The 27,302-nt window shown below is 39.5% G+C and overlaps 1 protein-coding gene across 36 annotated transcripts in view; it reads right to left on the bottom strand.

Annotated features, from left to right (window-relative positions):
• Positions 1 to 26,925, bottom strand: part of EYA4 (EYA transcriptional coactivator and phosphatase 4) — a 155,693-nt gene extending 128,768 nt beyond the window's left edge. For 14 of the 36 annotated variants that reach the window (XM_065057017.1, XM_065057010.1, XM_065057013.1 and 11 more), the window contains exons 1-2: positions 26,438 to 26,712; positions 7,799 to 7,899 (exon numbers count right to left, since the gene is read on the bottom strand). In XM_065057017.1, the coding sequence (XP_064913089.1) occupies positions 7,799 to 7,831 (33 nt within the window). In that variant the 5' untranslated portion in view covers positions 7,832 to 7,899; positions 26,438 to 26,712. Of the gene's footprint in view, positions 1 to 7,798; positions 7,900 to 24,535; positions 24,704 to 26,027; positions 26,090 to 26,437 lie in introns of those variants that run through there. The other 22 variants (XM_065057027.1, XM_065057033.1, XM_065057039.1 and 19 more) reach the window with 6 other exon arrangements.
• Between the last annotated feature and the right edge of the window lie 377 nt (positions 26,926 to 27,302).

Genomic DNA, 27,302 nt, shown 5'->3' with positions numbered 1-27,302 from the left:
GGATGGGAGGCAGAACAAGAGAAGGAACCAGAGAAGCATTAGGGATCAAAATGCACTTTTCTTCCAGGTCCTCTGAATCAGAGACACTGTCCCCAGTACCTTCCCTCTACCTCATTTGCTAGTCGAATGTAAAGCAAAGAGCATACTGAAAATACAGATGAGAATCCCAACTTGCATATCCTTGAGCTTAGCAAAGAGCATGAGCAGGATGTCTGAAGGATTCCAAGGATAAAAACATGGCCTTTATTCCCCACTTTGAAATCTGTTTCGCAGCAGATTTTCCTCCTTTTCATGCTACCAAATTCTAACTTTATCAGGTACTTTTACATGGAAAAAAGTAAACTCCCCACATACTCCCCATGATCATTAAACAATATGTCATTGGGTACTGGAAAGTAGTATCTTACAAACTTCTTTCAGCCACCGGTCAGGAAAGCCACACAGCATACTGAACACATTAAAACTATTACACTGCTAATACATATATAATACCATAATATGCTGGGCCTTGTTACACTGCTATTTTTATTCTTGTTAAACAATCAAAAAATATTATTTTAATGTTGCTATTTACTGTAAAGATTTGGGGTTTTTTTCCAGTGCATCCCAGTGACAATTCATGTTATAAAGAACATCTGACCACAAGATTGGTCAGATCTCTGTATACAGCTTTTTCTTTCACTACAGGAAAGCAAATTAAACTTCTCAGATTAGAATTTATATCAGTCTCAAACATAAAAAGAAACATCTTATCTACCCATTTCCCAGATACAGCTTTATCATCTAGTAGTGTTAGTAAAAGAACACACTTGCGTCAACCAGCAAATCCTACTGCATTTGAGACTCAGGCTTATCCAAAGGTCCCTGTGAAACCACTGGACTTCCCTCCACCACCCCCTTTTTTTCTCTTTTTTTTTTGGCTTCAGGTAGTGCACCTGGAAAATGGGAAAACCCCTTGACTCCACTCAAACATATAAATTTTATTATAGGTAGCCTAGGTTTTCCATGATAAGTAAATTTTTTGTAAAATCTTTCTGTTTCAGGTACAGGTTCTTAAATACTACAGGACCATACATATTTTCAGAGTATTTCTCAGTCTTGTTGTTAGGTGACAAATTACAAACACTTAGCTTATTAGTGGCTCTGTTCAACAACATTCTGGTCTGGTTTTGCCTTAAATATAATGAAAACAGTGTCAGGATGCAGTTAACATATACACACAAAGAAAGAGAAAGAGATGACAAACTAGGTCTATTGCCACATTTAAGAAAAGGCTTGTTCAGCCAGCTCTGGTCTTGGCTGAAAGAAACTTAGTTTCTCACCTAGAATTTTCCCTTACAAGAGAACCTGAGTGTCTCTCAGCTGCAATGCTGCTACCCATTTGGGTTATTTGACCTCTTGGACCAAAGCATGACCACTGCTGCAGCCCAAGTGCTGGGATGCTGCAAAACACACTACAGAAACAGTATTCTCATCTGTCATCAGGTGTTGCTTTTAGGAGCAAAGGATGAACCAATCTTAAATTATTTTAAAAATTAATAAATAATCAAATAAGTAATGCAAGTTTTGTTTGTTTCTTCAATGGGATCCTCTGGGACAAGTTCTGCCTTAAGTTATATTAAGACAAAACTATTTCCATTCACTCTAGCCATAACATTTCAAGACTCTTAACATTTTCTCCTCTAAGTTGCTGAAGATTGAAGTTAATATAATAGAGGACAAGGACATGACTGTGGTTTAATGGGTCTGCATGTGCTCAATGTGTTTAAGACAGACTTTATAAAATACGAAAACAGATTATTCATCTAGTGTCATTTTTTAATTTAAAAATGTAACAGTTCTCCCTGTCATTCTTCTGGTTTTTAATAGGAGTTGACTTGCAAGTCAACCACTCAGTTACTGAGTTAGAACTCAGAGAAAAGTTACTACAGGGAGAAGAAAGAAACCATGACCGTTATATGATGCTGAATAAATATTAGCCATAGCCACAAATCATTCAGAAGTACTTGCTAATAAAATATTTCTGAATTTATTGCTTTTATTTTGTACAGTATTTCCAAGTCTTTTCCAGAAAAGTATTTAAGCACATGCCTAACTTAAAGCACATGAGAAATGCCATTGATTTCAGTGGGCTTAATCACATCCCTTAAGTCTCACACATTCTTAAGCACACCACTGCACCTGGACCTTTTACAATAACTAGATGAGAATAAACTAAATATATGTTCAGTGTAATTCACACTTGTCACAAAACTCTGACCCCTTTTTACTGAAGAAGAAGGTATTTCTGGACATATTAACATATTAACATCTGCCAAAATCAGAAGCCTAAGCTGATGTACAACCACTATCCTAAGGAAATTATTATATTTTCATAAGTTAAAATACAATCTTAAATTAAATTAGAAGTATAGAATTTATAAACTGGGCATTTCAAATGCTGGAACAAGTATCGTACCTTACAAGCAAAATCCAACTGTAGAGCCTGAAGTGTGCCTGTCAGGATCTGATGATTTAATATAAAGAAGCACCATTTATAGGGAGAGGCAATACCTTTTATTAGACTGGCTCATATGTTCAAAATTTTGTGTGTACATGCATATATATAAACCTTTTCTTAGTTGAATAAGCCCTTGTTGAAGCTCCAAAGAAGGTCTAAATTGGCTCAGTTATAGTATCAGGCCTTGAAAATAAGGTTTTATACCCATTTTTTTCTTTTTTTCCAGTGGTACTATCTGTCATAATATAATAGAAGTCACATCTGATATCCCTATAGCATCAGAGGTATAACATCACTATTCACAGAGAATTCCATGCTCCAGGAACCAAAGAGCCCTCTGTGCAGAACAGAAATATACCTTGTAAAAGACATGCTGATCTTTTACTTCAACTGACTTCAAGTTACAGCATTTTTCTTCAATGATCATTTTTAGTTAAAAGCAAATTATTACTTATTAAGGCAACTAGATTTTGCTTGCTAAAGTCATAATTTCTTCAGAAGGTAATGGCTTACTGATATTAAATATAGTTCATGGTTTCCATAACAGTGAAATATTTATGCATACAGACAGCGTTTCATGACCAGAAGCTAGCCTAAATAACTTCCAGAGATCTCTTTCAACCAACATCGTTAATTTGACAAGACAAATTGCCCGTAATATTCCAAGTCCTGCAAATATTGATATCACATAAGAACCACAACTTGCTATGCTGCGAGACAGAAGTCTTCTAAAATAGGACTGATACATAAAACTCAGTAAAAGAGTTTAAACTATTTTTCATTTCACTGCAATGAGCTTCAGCCAAAGTTCCCAGGGCACAAGCAGGGTGCCTGCCCTGGAGGGGGGAAGATAAAATGCAACAGAGAAGTAGCTACAGCTGAAAACTGATCTGCAATGGGATCACATCTGACACCTTCACACATTAAAACAAGACAAAAATGGGGAAACAACACTCCAAAAAGGTTGCCAAGGATTGTCCAGCTGCAAGCAGGGCATAAATGCAAGTAACAGATATGACAGTCTGTATAATCTGATAAAAAACAAATAACTTACCCAGGGGACAATGGGGATGATTGTCCGAATGTCACAAAAATGAAAACCTGTTCGTTCAGGTTTAGCCTCACATCTGCTAGTGTCCTGCCCTACAGTACTGCAATCTATTGTTTGATTCTAGGTTAAAATGAAGTAATCTAAATATGCACGCTGTTATATAAAAGCGCCAGGGGATGAAATTACACCACTTTCTAATAAGGCCCTTTGAAATCCTAAACTAGCATGTTAGCAGCCAAATTATTTTTCTTCTACTAATACAGTTTGAACAGCAAATAATGAGTAAAAGAAGATAAAGACTGTAAAACTTCTGTAGTTCTCAAAACCTTATGTTTGTTTGCTACACCAAGGCACAACAGAGGACTCTTTAGGTGCTAAATATTTATCATTTTATTAACCATCTCCAAAACCAGTCTTAAAAAATTCTATCTCTTGATTGTTAGATTATTCATAAATACAAGATCTCTAAAGTATCCTTCTCTTCCATTTCAAAACAAAATAGAATTTTTAACATGCACCTTTTTAAAAAGTTATTTCGAGTTAGGATTTAGTAAGAATCAGCATATTCATTTTGAACAATGGCAGAACAGTAATATGAAACCTAATGTGTTTCATTATATCATTATATCTTCTACTTTTTCTATTTAGTGTGTATAACGTCTATGGCAATTACAGTTATCAATAGTACATTTTTACCTAGCTACAGCTGTCCACATAAAACCAATCTACGTGGCTTTAAGTATTTTTTTACTTGATAAGTAGCAGCCTGCACATGTTGACAGACATCACACCAGAAAATAAAAAGGACTGCCTGGTTATTTTCTTAGGTCTGTGAAGCACACGTGCTACTTTTTTCTTCTGTTTCTTTCAGAATACTCATAAATTTCCTTGCTATGCATGATGTACGAACATATTCTGCATCTGAACTGGGAAAGAACGAGAGAGTGGTGAGCTCTTTAGGACACAACACCCCCACCCCAGAGGAAACAGCTCCACTGATGAGCCCCAGCCCAGCCCGCTCCATGCAGCTGCAGGAACTCCTGGATCTCAGCTGCACCTGATGGATTCTGGCTCTCCTCTGTGTCAGGCAGTAACTTGAATAATTTTCCTGCTGGACTTCAAAATACAGTTATTAACCTATGCAGTTGTGTGCAAAGACAGGGAAACCAAAGTATAATAAACTCCACTCTGATTCAGACTCCTTGGATCACTGTACAATCTAGATTAAGACTAGATTCCCCCACCTCTGCAACACGGAACAGGAGTGAGAAGCCAAGGAAAGGCTCTGTGATACAACAAGCAGGCAAAGAGACTGACTGCTGGACAGTTGGTGCATAAGGATTTAACGGAGCGGAGGCAAGGAATTTACCACAAATCAAAACAGGGAAAATAAATAAACTAGCAACATAATGCAATAAATGGTGTATATATTATAACTAACCAAGCTGGTGTCTCAGAGAACACAGCAGCTGCTCAATTCAGACAAATGCAATTCTTTAGAGGCTCAGAGAACAGAGATGCACTTAGATTTCTGAAGCAGCATGTGGTCATGCAGTCACTGCTTGGAGACAAAAGAGGAAGAATTTATTTCTTATATGACAACAGGGATGCTGTGGAACTGCTCATAACTGTGATCATAGGAGCTTCACATAACTGAGATATAGTTTAAGGACAGGAATCACCAAACCAAAAGTTTCTGATTAGTATATTGGAAAAGAAGACAGACTAAACAACAGAAACTCAAGTTAGAACAATAGTAGGGATCTCGGAATTATGGAGAAGACTGTCTTAATAAAAACTACACTACAGCCCATCATACTCTAGGAGGATGACCTACTTGCAAAAATTAGCATAATTGCTTTTCTTTAAATAAAACTTTAAAATTAACCTTGTTAAATAACCCAAGTAAATATGCCTGGCCTTCTTTCCTTTTAACAGACTGCCCATGGAAATTGATTAAATAAAGGAATCCCTCTATTCAGAAAATTCAGCTGTCTATCAAGCATACCATTCAACAACAAGTACCTTCTAACCCATCTCAGTTGCAGCGACAGGCAATCTTTCAAATAACCAAGGACTGGACCATTTGGAGCAAGGTGCCAGCACAAGTTTGAGCACAGGTCTCGCATTCATGTTAATTCACACAACCTAATACACTCAGAGCAGTGGCTGGATCCATAGGGTCCTTGAATTTCATTATCTAAATCTTATGCACCTATCTCCCAAAGAGGAATCCCGAAGGTAGAATGAAGTACGTAGGCTCCTTGAACATGTCAAGAACAAGGAATCCTGCATGATGAGCAGAAACTGCCTAGACCTAACCAGTACAAAACATATTAACCACAAAACTCCAGGGCAGTACAAGAAGAAAGGGTATAGGATATACATCTGATACTTTCCTGGAGCTTAAACCACCAAAGCCTTGGCTAGTGAACATCCCATTCTAGCTGTGATCTCTAACCCACAGACCTGCCCTGTATCTTTTAAAGAAATTAAGGTTCAGTATTTGCTTGAAGCAGATGGGCCTCATATCACAATTCCTTTTCCCAGGACAATGCCCAACACCTAGGTGAGATCTTAGGCTGGGTGCACACCTGGATGCAGGGACTGATGAAAGTGGAGTCTTCCCACCCATTAGGTTGAAGTTTTGACACTGTTCAGCAAAGATCAAGAAGAATAAACTCATCTTGAATCACAGTTTTCTGTGACACTGACAATAGTGTAAGGACAGAAAATCCTATCACCATATACAACTTAGCAGAGATTTCACCTTGATTTGTCATTTGCAAGACTGTTCTCACATATTAGCACAAAGCTATGTAGTAACTATGAAAAATACTAAAGAAATTAGACTACAATAAGGTAGTAAAGTGGCTACTAAAGTATGCATTTATCAGGCATCCAGTGGTGCAAAAACATTTTAATTACTATGAAAGCGTGTTTTTGTACTAAGCTCAACTGGCTCATCTATATCCTACTAGTAATTGTATTATGTATACTGCAAAGAATAATTGTTTCCCAGACTATGAGAGAATAACTTCTGCTTAATCTTTTTTGACCTTTATAAAACTTTATTAAAACATGAAGCCATGTAGCTTTTTCATGCTCTGAAGTTTTGCTTGGGAACAGTTTAAATACATAAATACATACAGCTGCCCAAAGTAGTGCCACCATGGTGACTTAAGACACTGTTAAGACTTTCCAGTTCTGTGCCATATTAAATCAGCAATAAAACTGTAGTCCAAGATAAAGTCTCAGACAGGAGCTATCCAGTCAGGAGCAAAGTACTCCTTATTAAACAAAATTACTGAGATTTTAAAAATACATGCAAGTTCTTCTCAGTTCTTTGCACTTGTGTTACTTATAAAAGTCTCCGCTTTAAAAAAATATATTAAAACTAGTTTATTACATGGATAACCTCTTTCACCATGTCAGAAATAGAAATATGAAATCCCTTTATTGATCTTTAGTGCACTGAGCCCTAGCTGAGACTCATGGGGATCATAGTGCTTGCAAAATCTGCCAGTACTGTGACCACTGGAAACTAAGATCTTAAAACAAAGCCAATACTTTGGATGGCAAGTCCAGCGAACTTTAAATTTCATCAGAGCATGCTGCCTCCTCAGAACTGCAGCCTGGTGGTAAGGAAGTCTAGAGACCACGTCCTTAAAGGAAAGGAAAAAGGAGAAGAAATGTCCACCCTGCTTTTCCCAGCTACTTCATTGATGAGACCAGGGAAATATCCCTCTGACATAGGACAGGAAGATACACTGCCAGATCTCACAGTCCCTTGAAATCCAGGAGAGTCCAGAAACAATTCATGTACATCATCTGCCACAGTCTGACCACCTGGCAATTCTTGTTCATGGTTTTGGTAACTCTTGCTTTGGCAAAACTGACAGACCACTATAGATGCACATTTTGATATAATTATTTGAACAAGGCAAACCACTGTGCAAGTTTTTAACATTTTATTCTTCCAGTGTACCTTAATTATATCCATCAGACCTCCAACGGTTCTGGTTCTGTAAAATCCTATGTAACTGTGAACATTTTACCTTCAACTGGTTAAAAAAGTAGATTAAACCCACTCATTTCATGTATGAACTAAGAAAAAGTTTGAATCTAAAAGCTCAGAAGCTTTTTCCAGATCTTACTATAATTCTCAAATCCAAAGTAAAATCCCTCAGACACACCTTGAACAGAGGTCACTTTATTCCATTCAGTTTAGCAACACTTGTACTTACTGACTGTTCACTTAGATCCGGAGAGTCTTCCATGGAGGTTGTTCACCTTTCGTTTCCTCCACAAGCAAAATTATCTTCCCTTCAATCTACAGCTCAGTAATCTAAATTAAAAAGAAGATAAAAAAATAACAGATTAGTCTGTTGGCCACACTTTTCAGGCAAATCTGCAATAAACAAATGCCCTAACTGAGGCTGTGGTTTCACTAAAATCTACATTGGCTTCTATGAAGCCTAGTTCCATATAAAATATTTCAACACCTCCAGTATTATTTCATGAAGCTATCTAAGATACACTAACAGAAAAAGGAACACACTTAAGTAGGAATTCTTCTACTCCTGCAAGAAAAAACAGTTATGAAAACAAACCAATAAAATAGCTAATATGTTTCATGCAGGCAGTTGTTTAAGTAGACAATAAAAGATAGCCCTTGGGAGAACATATTAGAAAGAGAATTATGGAACACTGAATAAAACTGCTTAATACACATTTAATGATAACCTCTTAGTCATTAACTGTCTGGCAGAAAAAGGTTATTATGCAATTATCAGCAAGAAGTCCCCTCTCTAAGGTCCATTAAATTCCTTTAGGATTAAATAAAATACACAAAGTGGTTATAACAAGCAGCTCCCTACGAAGTGCTAAATGACAGACATTACCCTAATTATCTGCTGTGTCTATACCTTCTCTCATAGGGTGAGTCACTCTCATCAAATATTGAGACCTTCAGTAGGAAAATCCTATTTTCTAAGAGTCATGCATACAAATGATTATGGTAAACTTAACTATAAAGCCACACAATTATGTTGCAATCTCTATTCTCAGAAAAGAACCACTTTGCATAATTTAGTGCCAGGGATATTTCATATATACAGTGATCATAATATTATTAATCAAAGCTAGTGTTACATTTAAAAGAAAACAAAATATATAACACCATGTAAGCACATACTGTTATTAAGGAATCCAAACACTTGGATTTGTTTATCAACATTACCTGGATTTGTTTATCAACAAGGCATCTCAAGAACACATTACCTGGGAGTATGCCAAATAACATAAACATATTATGGATCTTTGTTTTAGATTTTGACCAGCACACACTTACACCTTATGCTACCTTGAACCTGCATAAACATAAGCGTTACTTACCTGAGGTTAAACAATGTATAGATCTGTTGGTACTTGCAGAACATTTGAAACAAACTGAGGCTACAAGCCCTTGCACTCATGTATCCCCACCCACCACCTTATTCTCCCCTGTAGATACTTCCTCTCTTAGTCTCAAGTGTCTCTTGCCATACCTCCGTTTACTCCACAAAACTTAGAATTTTCTTGTGTTTCATATCAGGTATTTCCTAGAACGCACACACATGCACCTTTGCAGCCCCAGTCTACTTTCTTTCCACTCTCACCTTTATTTCTACTTTTTCCTGTCACCACCTCTTATACCCTCCTGTTTTCCTTCTCTCTTCTTTGAGATTCAAAAACATTTTCATTCACATTTCATTAATTTTTGCCATGATGTTACATAAGGAGAAGACCAATAGCACACAAATCATGTTGCCTGTATTTCACCTTCTCAGAAAGCTAAAAATAATTCCCGTTTTTCAAAATGGCTTCAAGTCTCCCCTCGATTTCAGAGAGATCCCATCAACATCTTCACCCATGATGCCTTCACCAATACAGTTCCCACCTCCCATGGTTTTTCAGTCAATGTGGAGCCCGCACCCTTGAGTTTGTAAAAATCTTCTGCAAACTTTGTCCAATGGAGACAAAAGGGGAATAGAAATGCTACAGGCAAATTTCAGAGAGGAGCCTGCCAAGAACAATAGGTATTTGGAGAGAAAGCAGCTCTACACAGCATCTCCTGAGGCAGCCCCTGCCAAAGGAGGCAATTCTGAACACAAAGATGAATTTTCACAACTGATCCTAAAAAATTCCATTAACAACTTGAACACAAAATCTGCTTTAACTTAATTAAGAGTTTGAAGTGTGTGCATGTTATTGCATTAGGAAGAAATAAACAGTCAGGCACTCAGTAGTAAAACACAAAATTTGAAACAAAACTTTTGACTAATTTCTAAGCTTACTGAGTGCAAGTCAGTACCTGGCTTGCATTTAAATATTAAATTCTCTCATTCTCTTTATAAGTCACTCAGGGTGACATCCCTCACATTCTGTGTGAAACTTAACAACTCAACAACAGAGCAATACCATAACAGACTCATATTCTTGTTTCTTTCTATATAGATCATGAGCTTAATCAAAGCACACTGAAATCAACACACAGATGTCACATTTTTCCCTAAAAAATAAAATGTATCGATATTTTAAATAAATTCTGACTATGTAAGTCCAACAGGAGTTTTACTGTTAAGAACTGCCTATGATTCATCCAGAATACATGTGTTGTGTCCCTAAATTCAGGTGGATGTATCCACTGGAATGCAGCATGAAATAAGCCACCTTCTAAGAAAGACTGACTTTCATGAATTTTTGAACTTACTTTACTGAATTGCAAAACAAAAACAAGCTTGTTTAATCTTTGCAGAAAAACACAATGTGTTAAATACGTCCTTTGCACAAACATGCTGTATTATAACAGTTTTTAGGGCTCTGTTGTTCATCTTCACACTGCCTCAAAATTTGAATACTTTTATTGGAAGCAGAGCTTTTTTAAATAAAATTCAGAATTAATATTTTATCTATATTCTGCCGATCAACAGCTAAATCCTGCTACATTTTGAGCCCAGTTAAAGCAGCTGATTATAACCAACTGCTAACACAATGATTCGTATAATGGCAGTTACACCAATTGCACTTAGACCAAATCCTTTAGGGTTTAGTTTTATAAATTTGTAAAAGAGGAGAAAAACCATTAGAGAAGTCAGTGATTTAAATAGGACCAACATTACTCCCTAATAAAGATATAAAATTAAAGGATAATAGTAACCTCGTGCTGTTTTATGAGGCCATAATCCAGTTACCAATTCAACCTTGTAGTTTATCCCATTAAGAGAACCAGATTAAAAACAGAGGGAGGGAGGGCACTCTTATCCCTATTATATTGCAAGTGTTTCTAACTGGGTTGAAATATTTTTTAAAACTGTTGTTAAAAGTCTTAAACTCACAGACAAGCCAGAATGAAGAAAAATGCCTGTTTCTGCTCTTGATCCAGTCCTTGCAGATGTGGCTTTAAAACTGATGAAGTGTTTTATGCTCCCAGATAAAAATTTTACCTTTCTAAGAAATGTCTTAATTAGGAGGATTCCTGACTTTCCTCATCAACAAATGCATTTAAATCTAATTTTTTATTTATTTATTTTTATCTCGGGGAATAAAACACTTCATCAAATTTAAACTGCAACTTCCAGGACTCGGCCATGAGGAGAAACATGTGTTTCCTCCCAGAGATACATCCACAAGTTAAAAAAAGTAAAAAACTACTTGAGGATCTGCTGCATACTGCTTTGTAAATAACTGAAAATATAAGATAGCAAGGACACGATCTCTTGCCTTGTAATGATTTCTTCTGAAAATTAGGATTGCAACAAATAAAGAACTGACTGAGGCAGTTTTGTTTTTTATGGGATGTCTAATAAGATCCTGTGCTACAACTTTCATAAGCTCTGACCAGAATGTGAAGCTTGGTTCACAGGTAAAAAACAGCCCTAAAGCACTTGACATTTTTCAAGAGTGTTTCGGAAGTTGCTTCAGGCCCTCTAGTCAACCAGACGGAGCTGGAGCTCCAAGAAAAACACACCATCTGGAAGAGGAGCTTGGCAATCGGAAAAGTTGTCCTCCCTTTCACTTTGACCCAAAAACTGAGGGAGAAAGTCCTGTCTTAGTCCACTAGGAGTTGGTCTTCTTAAATGAAATTATTGGAGGGGTGTGGTCCTCACTTTCCACCACAACATTTTTTTTGACATAATAATCCCCTTGAACACATTGTCAGATTATTTTTATTCTTTTTCAAGTGAAGAACACCTACTACTGTTGAGGTTATATCATAGTGATATTCTTGTAGTATAGTACAGGAGCAGCATGATCCTAGTCAAATTTACTACATTGTTTTTACATTTTAAAATGTGTTGATAAGAAGCCTAGAGAATAAACAGAAAAGATACTGCTGTGGTTAACACAATTACCTCACAGACAGAAAGAAGAAATCATTTTTCTCACAGCCACAGGTTGAGAGTCAAAATGTTGAGAAGCAGTCACAAATAAAACAATTTCTCATTTTCTAACGCTCTGCTTCAAAAACCTGTGATAGTAAAAGTACTTAGTGCTTAAAACTGCAAATACATGTATGCAGGACATGCAGCAGTATGATGCCAACAAATCAGCTGGGGTCCGAACTCCCCCAGCCCCAGGCAAGGCTCTGCCTGGGTCTGCGCTGTTCCCACAGAGCAGCTGAGGAGTGAAGCACAGTCAAGGCATGAAAGGTTATGCAAGGCAGGTAATGAGAATCTCTGCAAGGAACTAGTGCACATGCACCACAATCTCACTAAATGAGATGATTTCATGCTAGTTGTTTCCCATGAAACTCATTTATTTGAAGGAACCAAAGAGAGGTTACAGGCAACGACAAAAAGGCACCACCTAACACTCAATCATTTCTTACTTAGGAAAACATTCTTCTAGTTCGCTGCGTGCATATCACCTGTAGTCTCATGTGAAAAAGATAAAATATAACCCAAATTAGAAGAAAAAGAAACCAAATGCTGATTTATTAAAATTATAACTTAGCCTATATCTACAATCAGAAACTGTATTTTGGGCAGTGAAAACATACAGCTTTCTCAGTCCCTACTAGTATCACATTTGGAAAAGAAGGAAGATCCACGCCCCAGAAGAGGAAGGAGATTGATATGCTTTTTTTTTTTCCTTCAAAGCTCAAGTGAAACTATCAGCAGACAAGTCAATAAGAAAAAAACACATTAATTTAACACTTTTAAAATAAAATTATAACCATAGAGCTTTCTAGAAACCTCACATCACTGTCTGTCCTTGTTTTTGTAGAAAAAGAAGACATATCAACTTTCTTATCTTTTGTTGTAAGGCAAAATGAAAATTCAGCTCTTCACATAATCTCAGAAAAGCAATTGCTTGATATAATTTTCATGGTTAATTAGTTGTAGCTTTATAGTCTTTTGTGTTTTCTTTTATACAGGTGGTGTGTTTTCTTGAAAGGAGTGTCAAGCATAATATAAACAATACTTTAATGGAAAAAAAAAACATAAGAAACATTATCATCTATATCTAACTTCAAGGAAGAGCAAATGACTAATAGATTTTAAACACAATAAACATAATAAACAGTTAAAAGGGCAAGTAAGCCAACCTGACAGTATGACCTAGTCAGGTATTTAGGCTTAGCTGAGGTAATTGCTCTCCAACTCTTGATATCAAGGTAAGTGAATGAGCTTCCTAAAAAACTCATATTGCATTTTAGAAACAAATCGTGCTCCACAGTCTAGAGAATTAAGGGAAATATGGAATGTCCATTTTTCCCTTCCTCCTTCTCTAGTACCTTTTTTTTTCCTCTGAGCCTCATCTCTAGAGGATTAGATATGACACTCTTCCAATCAGTTTCATATCAGTCCACTTTCAGCTTGATGAGGGTGAGAATTTTACCCTTAGAGAAGTTTTAGAGCTGTCTGGAACCCTTCATAACACATGCAGAACCCCCTTCTCCATCTGTTAGTGACCTCCAAAATGCTGAGCTCCTTCCTTACCCAGAGCTCTTGTTCTGTAGCTGCAAGGACAGCATGCCATGCCATGCCATCCACAGGGCACAGCTTGGTTTGGCTCTCAGCATGTCCAGAAGGCCCTGGTGGGGTAAAAAACATCTGTGCTGGGTTTTGTGTTCTGCTGAACATCTGCCAACATCAATTTGCATTTGCAGATGTGTTGCTTAAATAGAGAAAATACATTATTCCTTATTTTGGATTATCATAACTACTCTAGGAGTTCATACAACAACCCACACAAATTGGGTAGGCTTCTGAGCGCAGACAAATTTCCTGCCTACTACAACCATGCACACTGCCCTGCTACTTGTGTACAGGGAAGAAATACAGGAGGAATTTCCAGGATATGCTGAAAGTAAATGGAGCCATCTTCTTCCTTTATAAATGAGAGCTCTTGCTGTCACAGCAAAATGCATGGGTGACGACATCTCAGTGAGACAGAGGGGGCTGAACAGGGCACCCTTCGGGACATGACCAGCACTCTCATCCCAGCCCCGTATCCAGCATGAATGTGCCTAACAACATGCAAATATCTAAACTGGGTATACAGTATATATTCTAATATATATACTGGCTATACAATATGTATTCTAATGTATACAGAAACCACGCTTCTGAAAAAAAATAAGTTTCAAGGTGCAATGTCAGGAGTTACTAGCACCAAAAAAAACCCACAAGAAAACCCAGCAAACAGAACAAAACAAACAAACAAAAAAACAAACAAAAGAACAAACTCCCTCAACACTACAAATTAAAAATAAAATCCTGGTATCCCATAATCCCTGATATTCCATCATCAGGACACTGATAACCCCAAAGCTCAGACTGACAGAAGATTTAGGGTCTGCCTGTTATTCTTGTGGGAGGTGACAGTGTTTGCTTCTGCTAACACAACTCAGCCATTTCCACATCTTGAGACAATAGAGTTATCCATACTGGGTTATTGTGCATGTTAAGAACAGGGAACAGGTATTTAACAGCCATCAGGCACTTATAGGTCTGTGCTCATCTGTTTTCCTTTTACTTTCTCTCTCCCCTTAAAAATTACGTATCACTAATTTGGACATAATTTGTTACTTCTAACTTCTTCTCTGAGTATGTGAATTCATGCCAGACATTAGAGCAATCAAAACAGACACAGTTCATGCAACCAAACTCTAATTCACTGAAAACCTCTCAAAATTCATGTCAAATAATCGTCTTTCATGCCAGTCACCACACATCTGTTATACACAGTCTTGAAAATTCTGCACGGCCTTTGGTGAACACGTATGTAATCGTTAGTTTAGTGTAGTTTGCTTCCTTGAACTGAGGTTCCAGAAGGATGGCATTGCTTGTGTGGTATTTGTGGACATTTTGTTCAAGAAAAATTAAGATTGTATTCCCACTCTGCATCAGGTACTTCTACCTAAGTCACACCACTGCAAAACCAAACCATTTGATACCAGTCAAAAGCAGGCATCAAGACAAAATAGTAGAGCAACAGATACCATGAGGTCCCTGCATCAGTTTGGTACACAAAACAGCTAAGAAACAGAAAGGGTCTGTGGGAAGAGATCTGCCTGCTGTCCCATCATCATCATACAATAAAACAAGTGGGAAAACAGCAAAACAGGAATACTTCTTGACAAATGGTAAACAACTGGAAACACTGTATCATTACTTTAGGTAAAATAATACTTGAGTGCAGCATTTCTCTCTCCTGTAAAACTGGGTACCAATTTTACTCAAATATTGCTAAAACTGACTCCCCTACTCTGCCTGCCACTCCCATCCCATACCCATGCAACAAATAAGAAAGATTAGCTTCGAGAATTTCAGAGTACAGATTTATAATCCCAGCAACTGCTCCCTTAGCCTACCATTGCAAAATATACCATGAAAATGCCAAGATGAAAACTAGAGTTGGAAATTCACTCATGCCTGGGGGCTTCCCAAACTGCAAGAGACCTCTTCAGTCGTGCTTCAATAAGGCATGCAGTGAGACAGACCTCTTCTGACTCATTCCAGATTAATCAATTACAGATTATTCCAAATAACAAATGCTGAGACTGTTTCTGGTCTGGGTTTGTAAACTAATCTAATCTAGAATCCCACTGTGTTCCCTGAAAAATAAAGGGAAATTGATTTGGAAAAAAAAAAAAAAAAATTAAATGTAGCATTTTCAAACTCATGATTGATCAAACCTACACAAACCTTACCAAAAAGAAAGACAGTTCCCAGGGCAAATTAAAAAAAAACAGTAATGCAAAGATGCCACAGATAGGATTGTACTCTGTTATAATGTCAATACAAATTTTACTTTTATTTTCCTACTAGGTAGCCATTTAAATGTTTTGAACAGCTTGGTTTTTTGGGGGGAAGGATTTTGTTTTTATGACACAGCATATTTTGGTTAATTTCTCAGACACTTTCCCTCTCTTTTTTTTTTGTAGAAAATACCTGAAAACAAACCAAATAAAACATTTTAGTTCTTTACAAACAAGCCACTGAAAGCAGAAAGAAAAGGCTGTGCTTGGTTAGACAAAATCTTTAAAGAGACACTGTCAATTTGAAAATATTCATTATTTATTATTTTATCTCCCTAAAAAGACATGTCAAATTTGCCTTTCACATATTAAAAAAAAAAATCTTGTGACACAAAAATAGCATAAGGTAACAACAGAGGTTATTTCTAAAACAGAAACCCTACTTATCATTTTAGAATTTGGGAGAACATAGAAATGAGCACACCTTTCAGGTAAAAGCAAGCAGCAATTTTAAAAGGCTGGATATATTACCCCAAGGAATCCAATTGCAAGTTAAAATGAAAGCCGTGACAGCATAATATCTATACATCCCATTTGTTTTAAAAAGCCATGCCACCTTTTCAAGAGTGTGTTCAGCAGTATGAGCATGCAAGGACAGTTACTGAAGAAGTCGAAGTAATAGCCAAGATTCCTAGAAATGTCCTGATGAAGGAGGAAGCCCACAGCTTGCCCTTCCTTTTCAGCTGTCAGCATCATAGCCTACCCCGGCCGGCAGCTGCCACTCCTGGGACTGCAAGTGTGTCACATAAAGTTGTTCAGTGGAACATTTTGAAATTCCAGGAAGAAATATAAAAGTGAAGCCACCAAAAATAAATCTGGGTACTTTGGTTCTGTTTTGGTAGGAGAAATGCAACTTTTTCCTTAATTAAAGTTGACCGTAATGTCTAAATATTACATTTGGGAAGGTGTTCCATTCTCAGGGAATAGCTGAACAACATGAAACAAAAAATGCGAATGCAAAACTGCTCCAGAATAAGGAACTCCTGATGGCACCAGCACACAGCTCAGGTGGTTTCTGACAAGGAACAATTACTACTTATCAAACCTAACACTGATGCACCACAGCTGTCAAGCTAAACTGAAACCATCAGAATACAATGAATGAAAAGCAGCAACATTCCGAGGTGCCACCTTTGTCCAGCACAAAGAAAATGCTAAACCAAATATTGGAAGTGCTGTGTAGTCTACATTTTTTATGCTGCTGATCCCTACAAGAGCTATCTGCACTCATTTTGGTTCCAGGGCCATCAGCAGTCCCACTAAGCATCTGAAATGCCATGAAGTCCGTGGAACTGCTCATCATCTCACAAGCCAGCCTCTTTTGCTCCAAGTCAGCATTATGAGTACTACAGAAAGTAATTGTGAAGAACACATATTCTCAGATTTTAATCAAACAAATCTTTTGACACCAGATCATTTACCAGATTTCCTTTCCCCCCCTTAGATATTTATTAGCTGTGATCACACTATGTTATTTTCTCCTTTGGTAAACTAAATTCTCCTTATTGCCTGGACAACATGTTTTCCAATTGTTTAATTATTCCTCTAGTCTTTTATCTGCAACTTCTGTTTTTCCAGCTTCCTTTACAAAGTTAAAAGAGGGTACGGTTTTCCATTAGTAGCTGCACCCACACTATATACACGGGTAATGTAACCTCTCTTACTCTGCCTAGTACTTTTTGAAAATAATTACTACTCCTTTTTTGGCTATGATACCATCCTAATAATTTGCTGTGGATCCCAGTTGTTGGTTTTTTTAGGGCTTGTACTGAAGCACATACTGTTTGCTTGTTCTCAGTTTACTCAATGAGCCAGACTCCTCTTAGCAATCTGCTTTCTTCATTATTTAATCTTCCTGCAAATTTTGTAGTAGCAGTACTGTAGGCATTACAGTCTAATGACAAAAGTACAAGAAAGTCTATAAAAAAAAAGACCTCTTTTATTAGGTCAGCAATTGATATAATCAAAGGTACTACTTCTTGTAGAACTTACTCATCTTTGTGTCACAGGTAAAATAATAAATAGGTTTCAATTTGATGACCACCCCCTGAAAGATTCTGTGTAATAGTGTCCTCTTTAAAGATTAATTAATAAGTATTTTTGAAATCTATGCTTTAGTTTGCTGTTTAATCCATTTAATGTGTGCCAAGTTGATTTTGTATCCTTTGAGTTTATTAATCAAAAATTCATGCCAGCTCAGAACTCTTACAGAACTTTATTGCATCACGACTCTTATCTCTAGAAATCAAACTTGTACTGACATCAAAATAACATAGCTAGTTTGGCATGCTCGATTGTTCATAAACCCATGATGTGGTATAGCATGTATATTTTAGTGTTATATGGGAACAACATACAACAGACATTTGGAACATGATAGCATGTAAGTTAATACTTTGTGACAGAGGAGACTTAATAAAAAATAGTTCTATAAATTAGCCACTTGTCTACAGTGACAGCTAATTAATGGCCACTTTTGAGAAATTATTCCACTTATTTCCCCAGGAATAGTGGCAAAAGGATGCAGCCCACCACAACTGCCACAGCTCTCAGTCATGATGTTCTCTTTCTAATGGAGTTACACTCTGCCTGTCCCCTGTGAGCCCAGCTTTGGGACAGCAGTGCACACATCTGGAGAAGTTCTAGCATCTGTTATCATACCTGAACTCTTCCCTTCCTTTAAGAACATCACAGCTGTGCTCTCAAAAGGTACCAAAACTTCCCCTATTGTTTTAATCTGCACATATATATGCAAATTATTTGCAGCAACTTTAGTTTTAGTTAATTAAAAAAACACATCAACAAAACCTTTTGGTTAAATATCAAGGGATCATTTTTGCAGACAATGTTTTCGTTCCAAAAAATTCCATCTATCCCGCAGACTTGACCCTGTGCTTCAGTTAATAGAGGTGGCAGATTAGGTAACGGAGACTGTGGTTCCGCAGCTATTTCTGCAGCGCTGGTGCCAGGTTCAGCAGCGCGGGTGCTGCCACTCATTCCGACCTTTGCCTGGTGCCAGCACAGCTGTTTGTGAACCACGGTGAGGAACTGATCCAGCTTCAACAAGCAGCCGGCAGAGGAGGGGTTGAAGGGCTGCTCAAGAAGCACTGCCACCAAACATGAAGCCACAGCTTCACTCTCGTCTGTCCTCTGCCACAGAAAACAGATAGATGTAGAACTTCAGAATTGGTCGGTCACACCCATCAACAAGTCACACACAGATTACTGGGATTACTGCTTATATAAGCCAATATCCCTAGCAAAGTATGTAAAAACAGGGCAAAATGATGGCCCTGTTCCTTACAGTTGAACTGCCTGCTGCAGGCTTAGTCCTGATTTGACAGCATCTCTCAAGCTGCAGTCCTGATCTTGGACTTCCCTCAGTGCAGATTTAAGCAAGACCCCAAAAAGCTGGGTAGTTTCACATCTATCAAGGAGTACCTCCTTCCATTTCACTTTTCTTAAACCAAAACTCTGACTACTCAGCTAGCCCTTGGAGAAATTAAACTACAGTATAATCAGAAAGTTGCAAAACAAGCTGAATCTGAATCATGCTAAATAGCTACCAGAAGTTACAATGCAACACGTCAGCTGGCCATTTTAGCTGAAAGACCCTACTCTTATTGCAGGTTACTCCTAGCCATAGTAGTGCACAGTAAGCTCAGCACTCAGCAGGTGCTTTGGACACAAAAATTGCTTCTCTTAAGGAGTAATTGCCTGAACCAAGTTCATGTGAACATTACACCAGGTCCTTCACACCAGATTAGAATAAACATAAAAATAGGTGGCTGAGTGGAAAAGTACTTTAATCTTCCCACTTGGGAAACCTACCACAGTTCCAAATCTTGCCTTGGGGTAACCTGAAAATTTTATTTTGGAGACCTGTTCCCAGGATGTAATTATTCTATTTGTAAAACCTCTGTACCATTCAGCCCTATTAGTTCCCAGCTCCCTAGTTCTCTGTGTTAAGAAGCCCAGAACACGGACATGAGGCTGAGGCTGAGCTGCACTGCTAGAACTTGGCAGAGGAAATATGCGTAAGCTGCCTAAGCTGTGCCTGGTTTTCTGAAACCATGTTTATGCTGGGACACTCGGGAGAGCTGGAAGAGAGACCTCACAGACAGCGTGATCTCAGGATGCATAAACTAGAGTGTGCAGAGGCTGGTTTAGCTGCTGTCACTTGGGAGAAAGGTGAAATTCATTTTCTGTGATTCCCTGGGAATATACTAAAGTGAATAAAAAGGAATATCCAGGTGGAATTTAACATGGTAAACAGACTTCACACATTTCATTGAATAGACTTGGCATCAATGAAGTGTCTCTGAGTAAAAGTAACCTGAGCATTCACCGCTATGGGCAACAAAGTTGCCCAAAAGAAATTAAGAGAACACAGCCAATTAATAGTATTTCTAACTGCATCGTTTTCAGGAATACAATTATTGCAAAAGGCATTTCTGTGGTCATTTATAAAGTGCTGTAAAAAAAATAATAAAAAAAAAAATATATATTCTAGCACAGGAGTATAAAAATACCTGAAAATGGGAGAAAACATGAATATATGATTTGGACTTAAGTCGCCTTTGTTTTTTCTAAGGATTGCAAGATCACTCCTCCGTGCATGTGATCTCACACATATACAGTATTCTACAATATCTCCTCCAAAAAACAGATTGCACTAAGAATAGAGGACTAGATACTCATCTGGCATACCATGAGACCACTCCAGTTATTTCAACATTCCTACTACAATTTGCAACAGCTAAGGATCTGGCACAAAACATCAAGTTAAGTTTCCAATTACCTCATGCACCAGCATTGATTTCAATAGTTATATACACATAGAGGAGAATTATTTGAAAAGCTGCAAACTCAGCTCTGCATTTCTTTTACTTTTGTGGTCTAAATTAGACCCTCCATGTTATTTTAATGTAGGTTCTTGTGGTTTAATTATATATGTGTCAAGAGCAGCATACTTACTTGCTGCATGTACTCAAAAAAAAAGGCAGCAGTAATTTTTTATACTGCTGACAATGTCAACTTATAGTGGGCCATGTCACAATAGTAATATATTTTAATGTTGTTGAAAAACCTAGTACATTTAAATTTAAATACGTAAGTAAAATTTAACAGCTATTTGAAAATTGGTCTTCTATATGTGAATATTTTGCAGGTTGCCTTGGGAGGTCTTTTGGCAATTTGCTGCTCCAAATTAGTAAAATCGTGTAGTCCAGCCACTATAGGAGGCAACCCTGGTGTAACAACGCAGTATTCAGTCAGCCCAGACAGACTGGGTTCTTCAGAGACAGCACTTAAATTACATCCAGTTAAACAGCCTTACACATCACATAGTCCTGTAACATTACTCGCTGCACTGTCCATCTATGGGCAGCTGCTTAACAAAAAAATCACCCTTTTTTTTTTTTTTTAATTCTGGGAAAGAGACACAGACCCTGAAGCACAGAAAACCTTCAAACTCCTGCTTTTCAAATCCATGGTAATTGCTGTCTAAATCAGAATTTAATCTAGTATCTGAGCCTAACAGCTTAAGACCGAATATATCCTAATCCCATTGGTACATGGACCTCCAAAGGTTCTGAAGATAACCACTCCTCATTATAAGTTTCCCTTGTCATGAAGAAATTTTAAACAAATTGAAAATAAAATGCTTAAACTTTAGTATTCCTCAGACAGCCATTAGCATCTGACATTGTGCTCAAAAGTCTGACAACTAGTCTATATACAATCCTGTGAGTGAGACTGTCCAGTGATACATTTTGATACAGGATAATCAATCATCGAAGTAATTTTAGTGTTTAACATTAAAGCAAAAGGCTATCCAACACATTTATCAGGCTTAGAGACAAAAAGAAAAAATTGCTTTAAAATAGTTTTCACCAGGCAAATAGTTTCACCAGTTATTACAGACATCCCGAAAGGAATCCTTCTGGCAGTATTACAACCTACAATGTGGACTAAAAATGTAAGTTTTATTGCCTTTTCAAATAAATTTTATTCTTTACTTGACAGATAAGCACTCTTCACATCAGAGCTTTCACACTGCAAAGTGCATCCAAGTTCCTTTAAGCACTGCTGATTTAATGACAGATTTAATAACATTGCAACACAGAAGTGTGGACTTGGCCAAAAATATTATTTCATAAAAATCTGATTTCTCTACAGCAACATCTAAAATGTCACCTAATACATGCAAGTAAAGCAGTAAGTTTTTAATGTATATTGTAAAGCCTGGTGCTTTGATAGGTAAAACATCTACTGACTTTAAAAGACCATAACGATAATCTATTTTTAATAACCATTTTTATTTCATCTTAAAAGACTAGCAGTTTATGCTTTCAGTAGAACCATGCCCTGAAATCTCAGAGGTGATTAAAGGGCCATGCCAAAGCTGAAAGGTTTCAAATATCAAACTATACTATTATGTCAGGGCCAGCAAGATCAATTAGCACTTCTCAATGACAGAAAAGGTTAAGGTGGACACACATTTACACAATATTTAAATCAAAAAAAATGCACATATTAAGTCAACACCACATATTAAACCTCTCCAGTCGATGACCAGATATCAAAACTCTTCTTCCGTGTACACAACATAAATATTGCTTTCCTAATGCAAAATGGCAAGATTATAGATAGGTTGGATAGTAAAAATAACATTCAATCCTCAAGTACAAAGTAAAAAACAAGGAGTTCTGAGCGTTTCTGCTCTCAGACTTGCTTTGGTGCTGAGCTTTCAAAATCTTTTAAAAAAACTTGATAAACTTGACTGTCTGCTAATCTGATGCCCCTGAGTTTGCATGCTTCTTTGCAAACCCTGACAATACTAAAAATGAATGACAATGAGCAAATAAACCTATTTGTGTGTCCAACTAAAAGACAAACAGAAACTACCACCGAAAAAAAAAATTAAAAACACTAATTGGTAAATTAACTCATCTTAAATCTGGAAAAAAAGCAAGTGTACACCTCCTGCAATTAAAGGCCATAAAGAAACATGCATACGAGGAAGCAAGGGAACTTACATTTCAGGTCTTAGTATCAGAAGAATATTCACTGGAAGTACAGCAATGTTAGAAGCTAATTCGATAGCTATTAATACAAGCATTGCCACAGTACACATAGCTTGAACAAAGTACCAGGTTATGTATCAAATAAAGTCAGTATAAAATCACAATAAAAGTGCAGGAGATGAAAAAACCTTACAGAAAAAGCACATTTGTGTTGAAATCAGTAATCCAGATTGTAATTGCATTATTTTAAGTAAAAGCAAAGCAAGATTATGTTTTTTCAACAATTTATTTCAAAATGTCTTTTTTTGTTAAAGCTCATTTCTCTATTTATTTCTTAAAGGAGTGATTTGAAATATTTACTACCAGACAGTACCTAATTTTAGGTTTTAAGTGCTTTAACAGCTCCATGAAATATGATCAGCAGCTGCAATATAGAAGTATGCTGAATACTCTCCTTATAAAAAGGGAAACCTGTTTTACCCTAAGTTAATAAAATCTCTACTTTGAAGAAAGAAAACACAAAAAGCATTAGTAGTTGCATCCTAGAGCATTTGACAGAAATTCCAGGAATTTCTTCCTTCTTTCTGAATTAACTTTCATATTTAAGAGAGGAAAAGTTTAAATTTCAACACTGGAAGACTGCATTGAACATCATGTAATATGACCAGGTCATCAACGGAACAGACAGGTAACTTTCCCATACCAAATTCTGGTGTTTAACATTGATTAATTCTCGGACTGAAAGGTAAAAGTTGCATGAAGTTTAGAGAGTAGCTCTAAAAGCTTGCATCAGAGGCTAAAAATATGCAACAGGATACTATCTATAGCTGTATTTCTAGTGGCCCTGTTGGAAACATTTTAACTGGGAACTCCAATTAACTGGGAACTCACCAGTTTTCCACACATTAAATTCCTCATTTAGAACTTATCTATCCTATTGGCATTATCCATACAGCAGAATAAATTTCTATTGCAAAGTGTTGTGAAGCCATTAATAAACACAAATCCAGCAAGAGTAATCTTCAACTAAATTTATTTGCAGTACAACCATATACACACGTAGTTTATAACTGCATTTGAAGTATCTGCACAAAGATACATAAAAGATTAGTCAACATATTCTTCTTTCACTTTTATTAAATATGATTGAAGAACATTTGGTAACATAAATACCAGAATATTCAAAAGAAAGCAAGAAAAGTTGTTGCGGACATAGCCCAGCTAATGTTAGATGTCAAGCATACAGAATAATCATGGGGAAGGGACAGACATGTCAATCTGTATTTCCACTTTACTCACAGTATGATACATATTGTAGGCATGCAAACATTTGTTAGTCGGCAGCATTTTCAGAAATACTGGAATAAAAAGTCAAACCCACTGTAACTTCATGAAACTTCTCCTTTGAGTGTTATGGAAATGAAACGATATAACCTTAGTTTTAATGCAAAGTACACGCCTCAAATAACAAATAAACATTGGGGTCAGACCAAAAAGAAATATTTACCATACAGAAAAGATGTTTGCTTTGTATCCTTCACTCTAAATCTAAACTCTTGATTAGTTTATCTTAGGTACACTGTCTCTTCTGAGCAAGTGAAACAGGTAAAATAAAACTCAGAAAACTGAAAATACGGGTTTCTTACTGTTCTAGCATGTCTTCATGCTTAAACTGGAATCGGCCAAGGAGCTCCCTGGTCTGGTACAGCGTGCCTCCCAGGACTTTTTGTAAATACGAGCTATTTCACATCGCCACTCGCGAGATAAACGCGATATACCTGCGTGTGCTCCGCTTTAAATCCTGCCCGCGGGATAACGGGAAGGCAGAGCCGTACCTACTTGGCTCTTCGCGGCAGTGTCATAAAGGTAAATGAAATTTTAGATGCCAATTACTGATTGGCAGCGGTGCTGCCGTGGAATCCCGCTTTCGCTTCTCGGTGGAAAGCGCCGCGGGGCTGCTTCCCCGAGGGTGGGTGCCGGGCGGCGGCCTCGGGGCACCCCCAGCCGCCCAGGCACGGCGCGGAGGCCCCGCGCTTTGGGGAGAACCGCCGCCGGAGCCGTGTGAAACCCAGACGGCGCTTTTCCGCGGGCATCTGATTTTGGAAGTGTCTGTAATGACAGCCGGAGAGGCAAATTAATGGCCAACAGCCTACTGGGTTTGAACACGGAGAATCCTGTTACCTCCTCGCGGATCAAGTACACACACACACAGACAGAGGCTTCCCCACGTGGAAACGCTTTCAAACCAAAACACAAGACTCCGCATCGCCGGCGGAAAGGGCGGCGGGACCCCCGCGCTGGGGCTTTCCTGTGCCTCAGTCTCCTGGCGCAGAGGGTACCCGCGGCAGGGGCGGGGGCGACGTGGGACAACCCCAAAACGCACCGTTTTGTCTTCAAACCATAAGAAAAACAAGCCGGGACGGCGGAGGGGAAGGGCTGGAGGGAGCCCTCAGGGAGTGGAGAGGGCGAAAAACAAAAACAACGGGCAGGTCTGTCCCCGCTCCCCTCGGACACCGCGGAAAGCGGCTGCCCAAACCCCAGTGGCGGCTGCCGGCCGGTACGCAGCCTGCCCCGTCCGCCGGCACTCCGAGCGCCGCACGCCCACGGTGCTGCGACCGGATAAGGGACGGCCGGGGAGACCCGGAGCGCTGTCGGCAGCTGGAGCAGAGCGGAGCCTGAGGGCAAGCGGGGAGACCGATCCCTTCTGCCGCCGCAGCCTCTGCCTGCGGATCCTGGCCGAAGTGCTTCACCCCCCGCGTTGGCCAAACCCTCGTCTCGCTGGCAGAAATGCGTGTTTCGGGAAGGGGGTCGCTACCATTTCTGCGTGTTTTCATGCTGCTTTAGTCGGAGAGGCTCCCCGCCCCCAGAAAACTTGTTTCCTCACAGCCTCCGGTCGCGCCGCCGCCTGCTCCAGCTTCGGCTCCGGCTCTCAGAGGCGCAGTGGGATAACAGGTCGACCCACCGAGCCCTCCCGTCCGGCCTGCCTACCGCCTCGCCCAGGCCGGCCAGCATCCCCCCGGCTGTTCGCAGGGCACAGCCCGGGCCCCCCATTTCCGCCGCTACGGGGGTGGGCGGGAGGCGCAAGCGGGAAACAATGCAGTGGCAGCCGGCACGGCTTGTGCCTGTTTCGGGGCTTACCCAAGCGGCCAGAGTAAAAACCAGTCGAAGAGAGTTGAGGCCAAAACGGCAGGGGCTGTCACCTGGAGAGAAGCAGAAAATCCGACTGGAGGGGCAAAAAGTCACCCCGTCCGCCCTGGAGACCGTTTCTTTCGCAACTTAACTCGCGTGGGGCTGGGGACGAAAAGCCCGTCTCTGCTCCGTGATGGACGGCTCCGCTCCTCCTACCCATCACGTTTGTTTTACAGTAACTTTATTTTAGTTATCGGCCCAACACGAAAACAGTGCTAAATAAACCCTAAAGACAAGCACACGCACACACTCATCTGCACGGACACATGCACATGCGACAGGGAACCGGTTTCCTCCACCTCTTGAATAAAAGGGGTGGGAGGGAGACTCGGGGACGGGGAAGTCAGAGAGACACTCACCTTGTCGCTGCCGGGATATGCCGCTACCGTTATTCTAGGGCAGCTCCTTATTTATTTATTCTCGTCACTTCTCCGAGCCGAGGTTCCCCTTTTGCACTGTTCCTCTGGCAAAAACAGGACATCCCCTCTGCAAGTCCCCCCCCTTTCTCCACACACAAATAAAGCGCAACTAGGAGCAAAACGGGAGGGGAGACTTCGGGGGGGGTGGAGGTAGATGGAGGAGGAGGCTGGTAGGGGAGAAGCCAAACACTCCTCGCACTTCAGCGACTGCAACTAGTTGCTTCTCAGCACAGGCACGTAGAAAGTTTCCCTGGCGAGGGACGGGACTTTGCTAAGGAAAGGTATCCCCCTCCCGCCCAAAAGACCGTCCCGGGAGCGGGGAGGTAAGAGGCGAGGAGCGCAGGGGCCAATGCAGCCCCGGGGAGCCGCTTTGCACTTGTGCTGGGAGGTGCCGCCGGGGCTGCGCCCTGTGCCGGCCCCTGCTCGGCGAAGCAACCGCAGCCGCCGGGGCTGCCCCCGCTGCCCACCCGCCGCCCTCGCGGGCCGCCCCGCTCAGCACGCCTGCGCTGCCGCCGCCGCCCCGACCCCTCCGCACCGCGGCGGGCACGGACCGCGGGTGTCCCGGCTGACTCGCAGCTCCTGATTATTCCTGCACTCCCGTCCCTCTGTCCTCGAACTCGCAGCTCAAGGCCGGACCCTTCACCTTCCCTAACCCGTGGTGTGCGCCAGGCAGCTACAGCCAGTAGCGATGGGAGAAGGAGAGGACCCTGAGGGGCGCGGGTCACAAGCCGGCCTGCGGCTGGCTAACACTAATCTGCTCTAGTGTAGGTACCAAAGTCGGCACTTCACTTTTTCCTTTTGTTTG

Source organism: Columba livia, chromosome 3 (genome assembly GCF_036013475.1).
Source record: "Columba livia isolate bColLiv1 breed racing homer chromosome 3, bColLiv1.pat.W.v2, whole genome shotgun sequence".
NCBI lineage: Eukaryota > Metazoa > Chordata > Aves > Columbiformes > Columbidae > Columba > Columba livia.
This window is presented reverse-complemented; position numbering and strand designations above follow the sequence as displayed.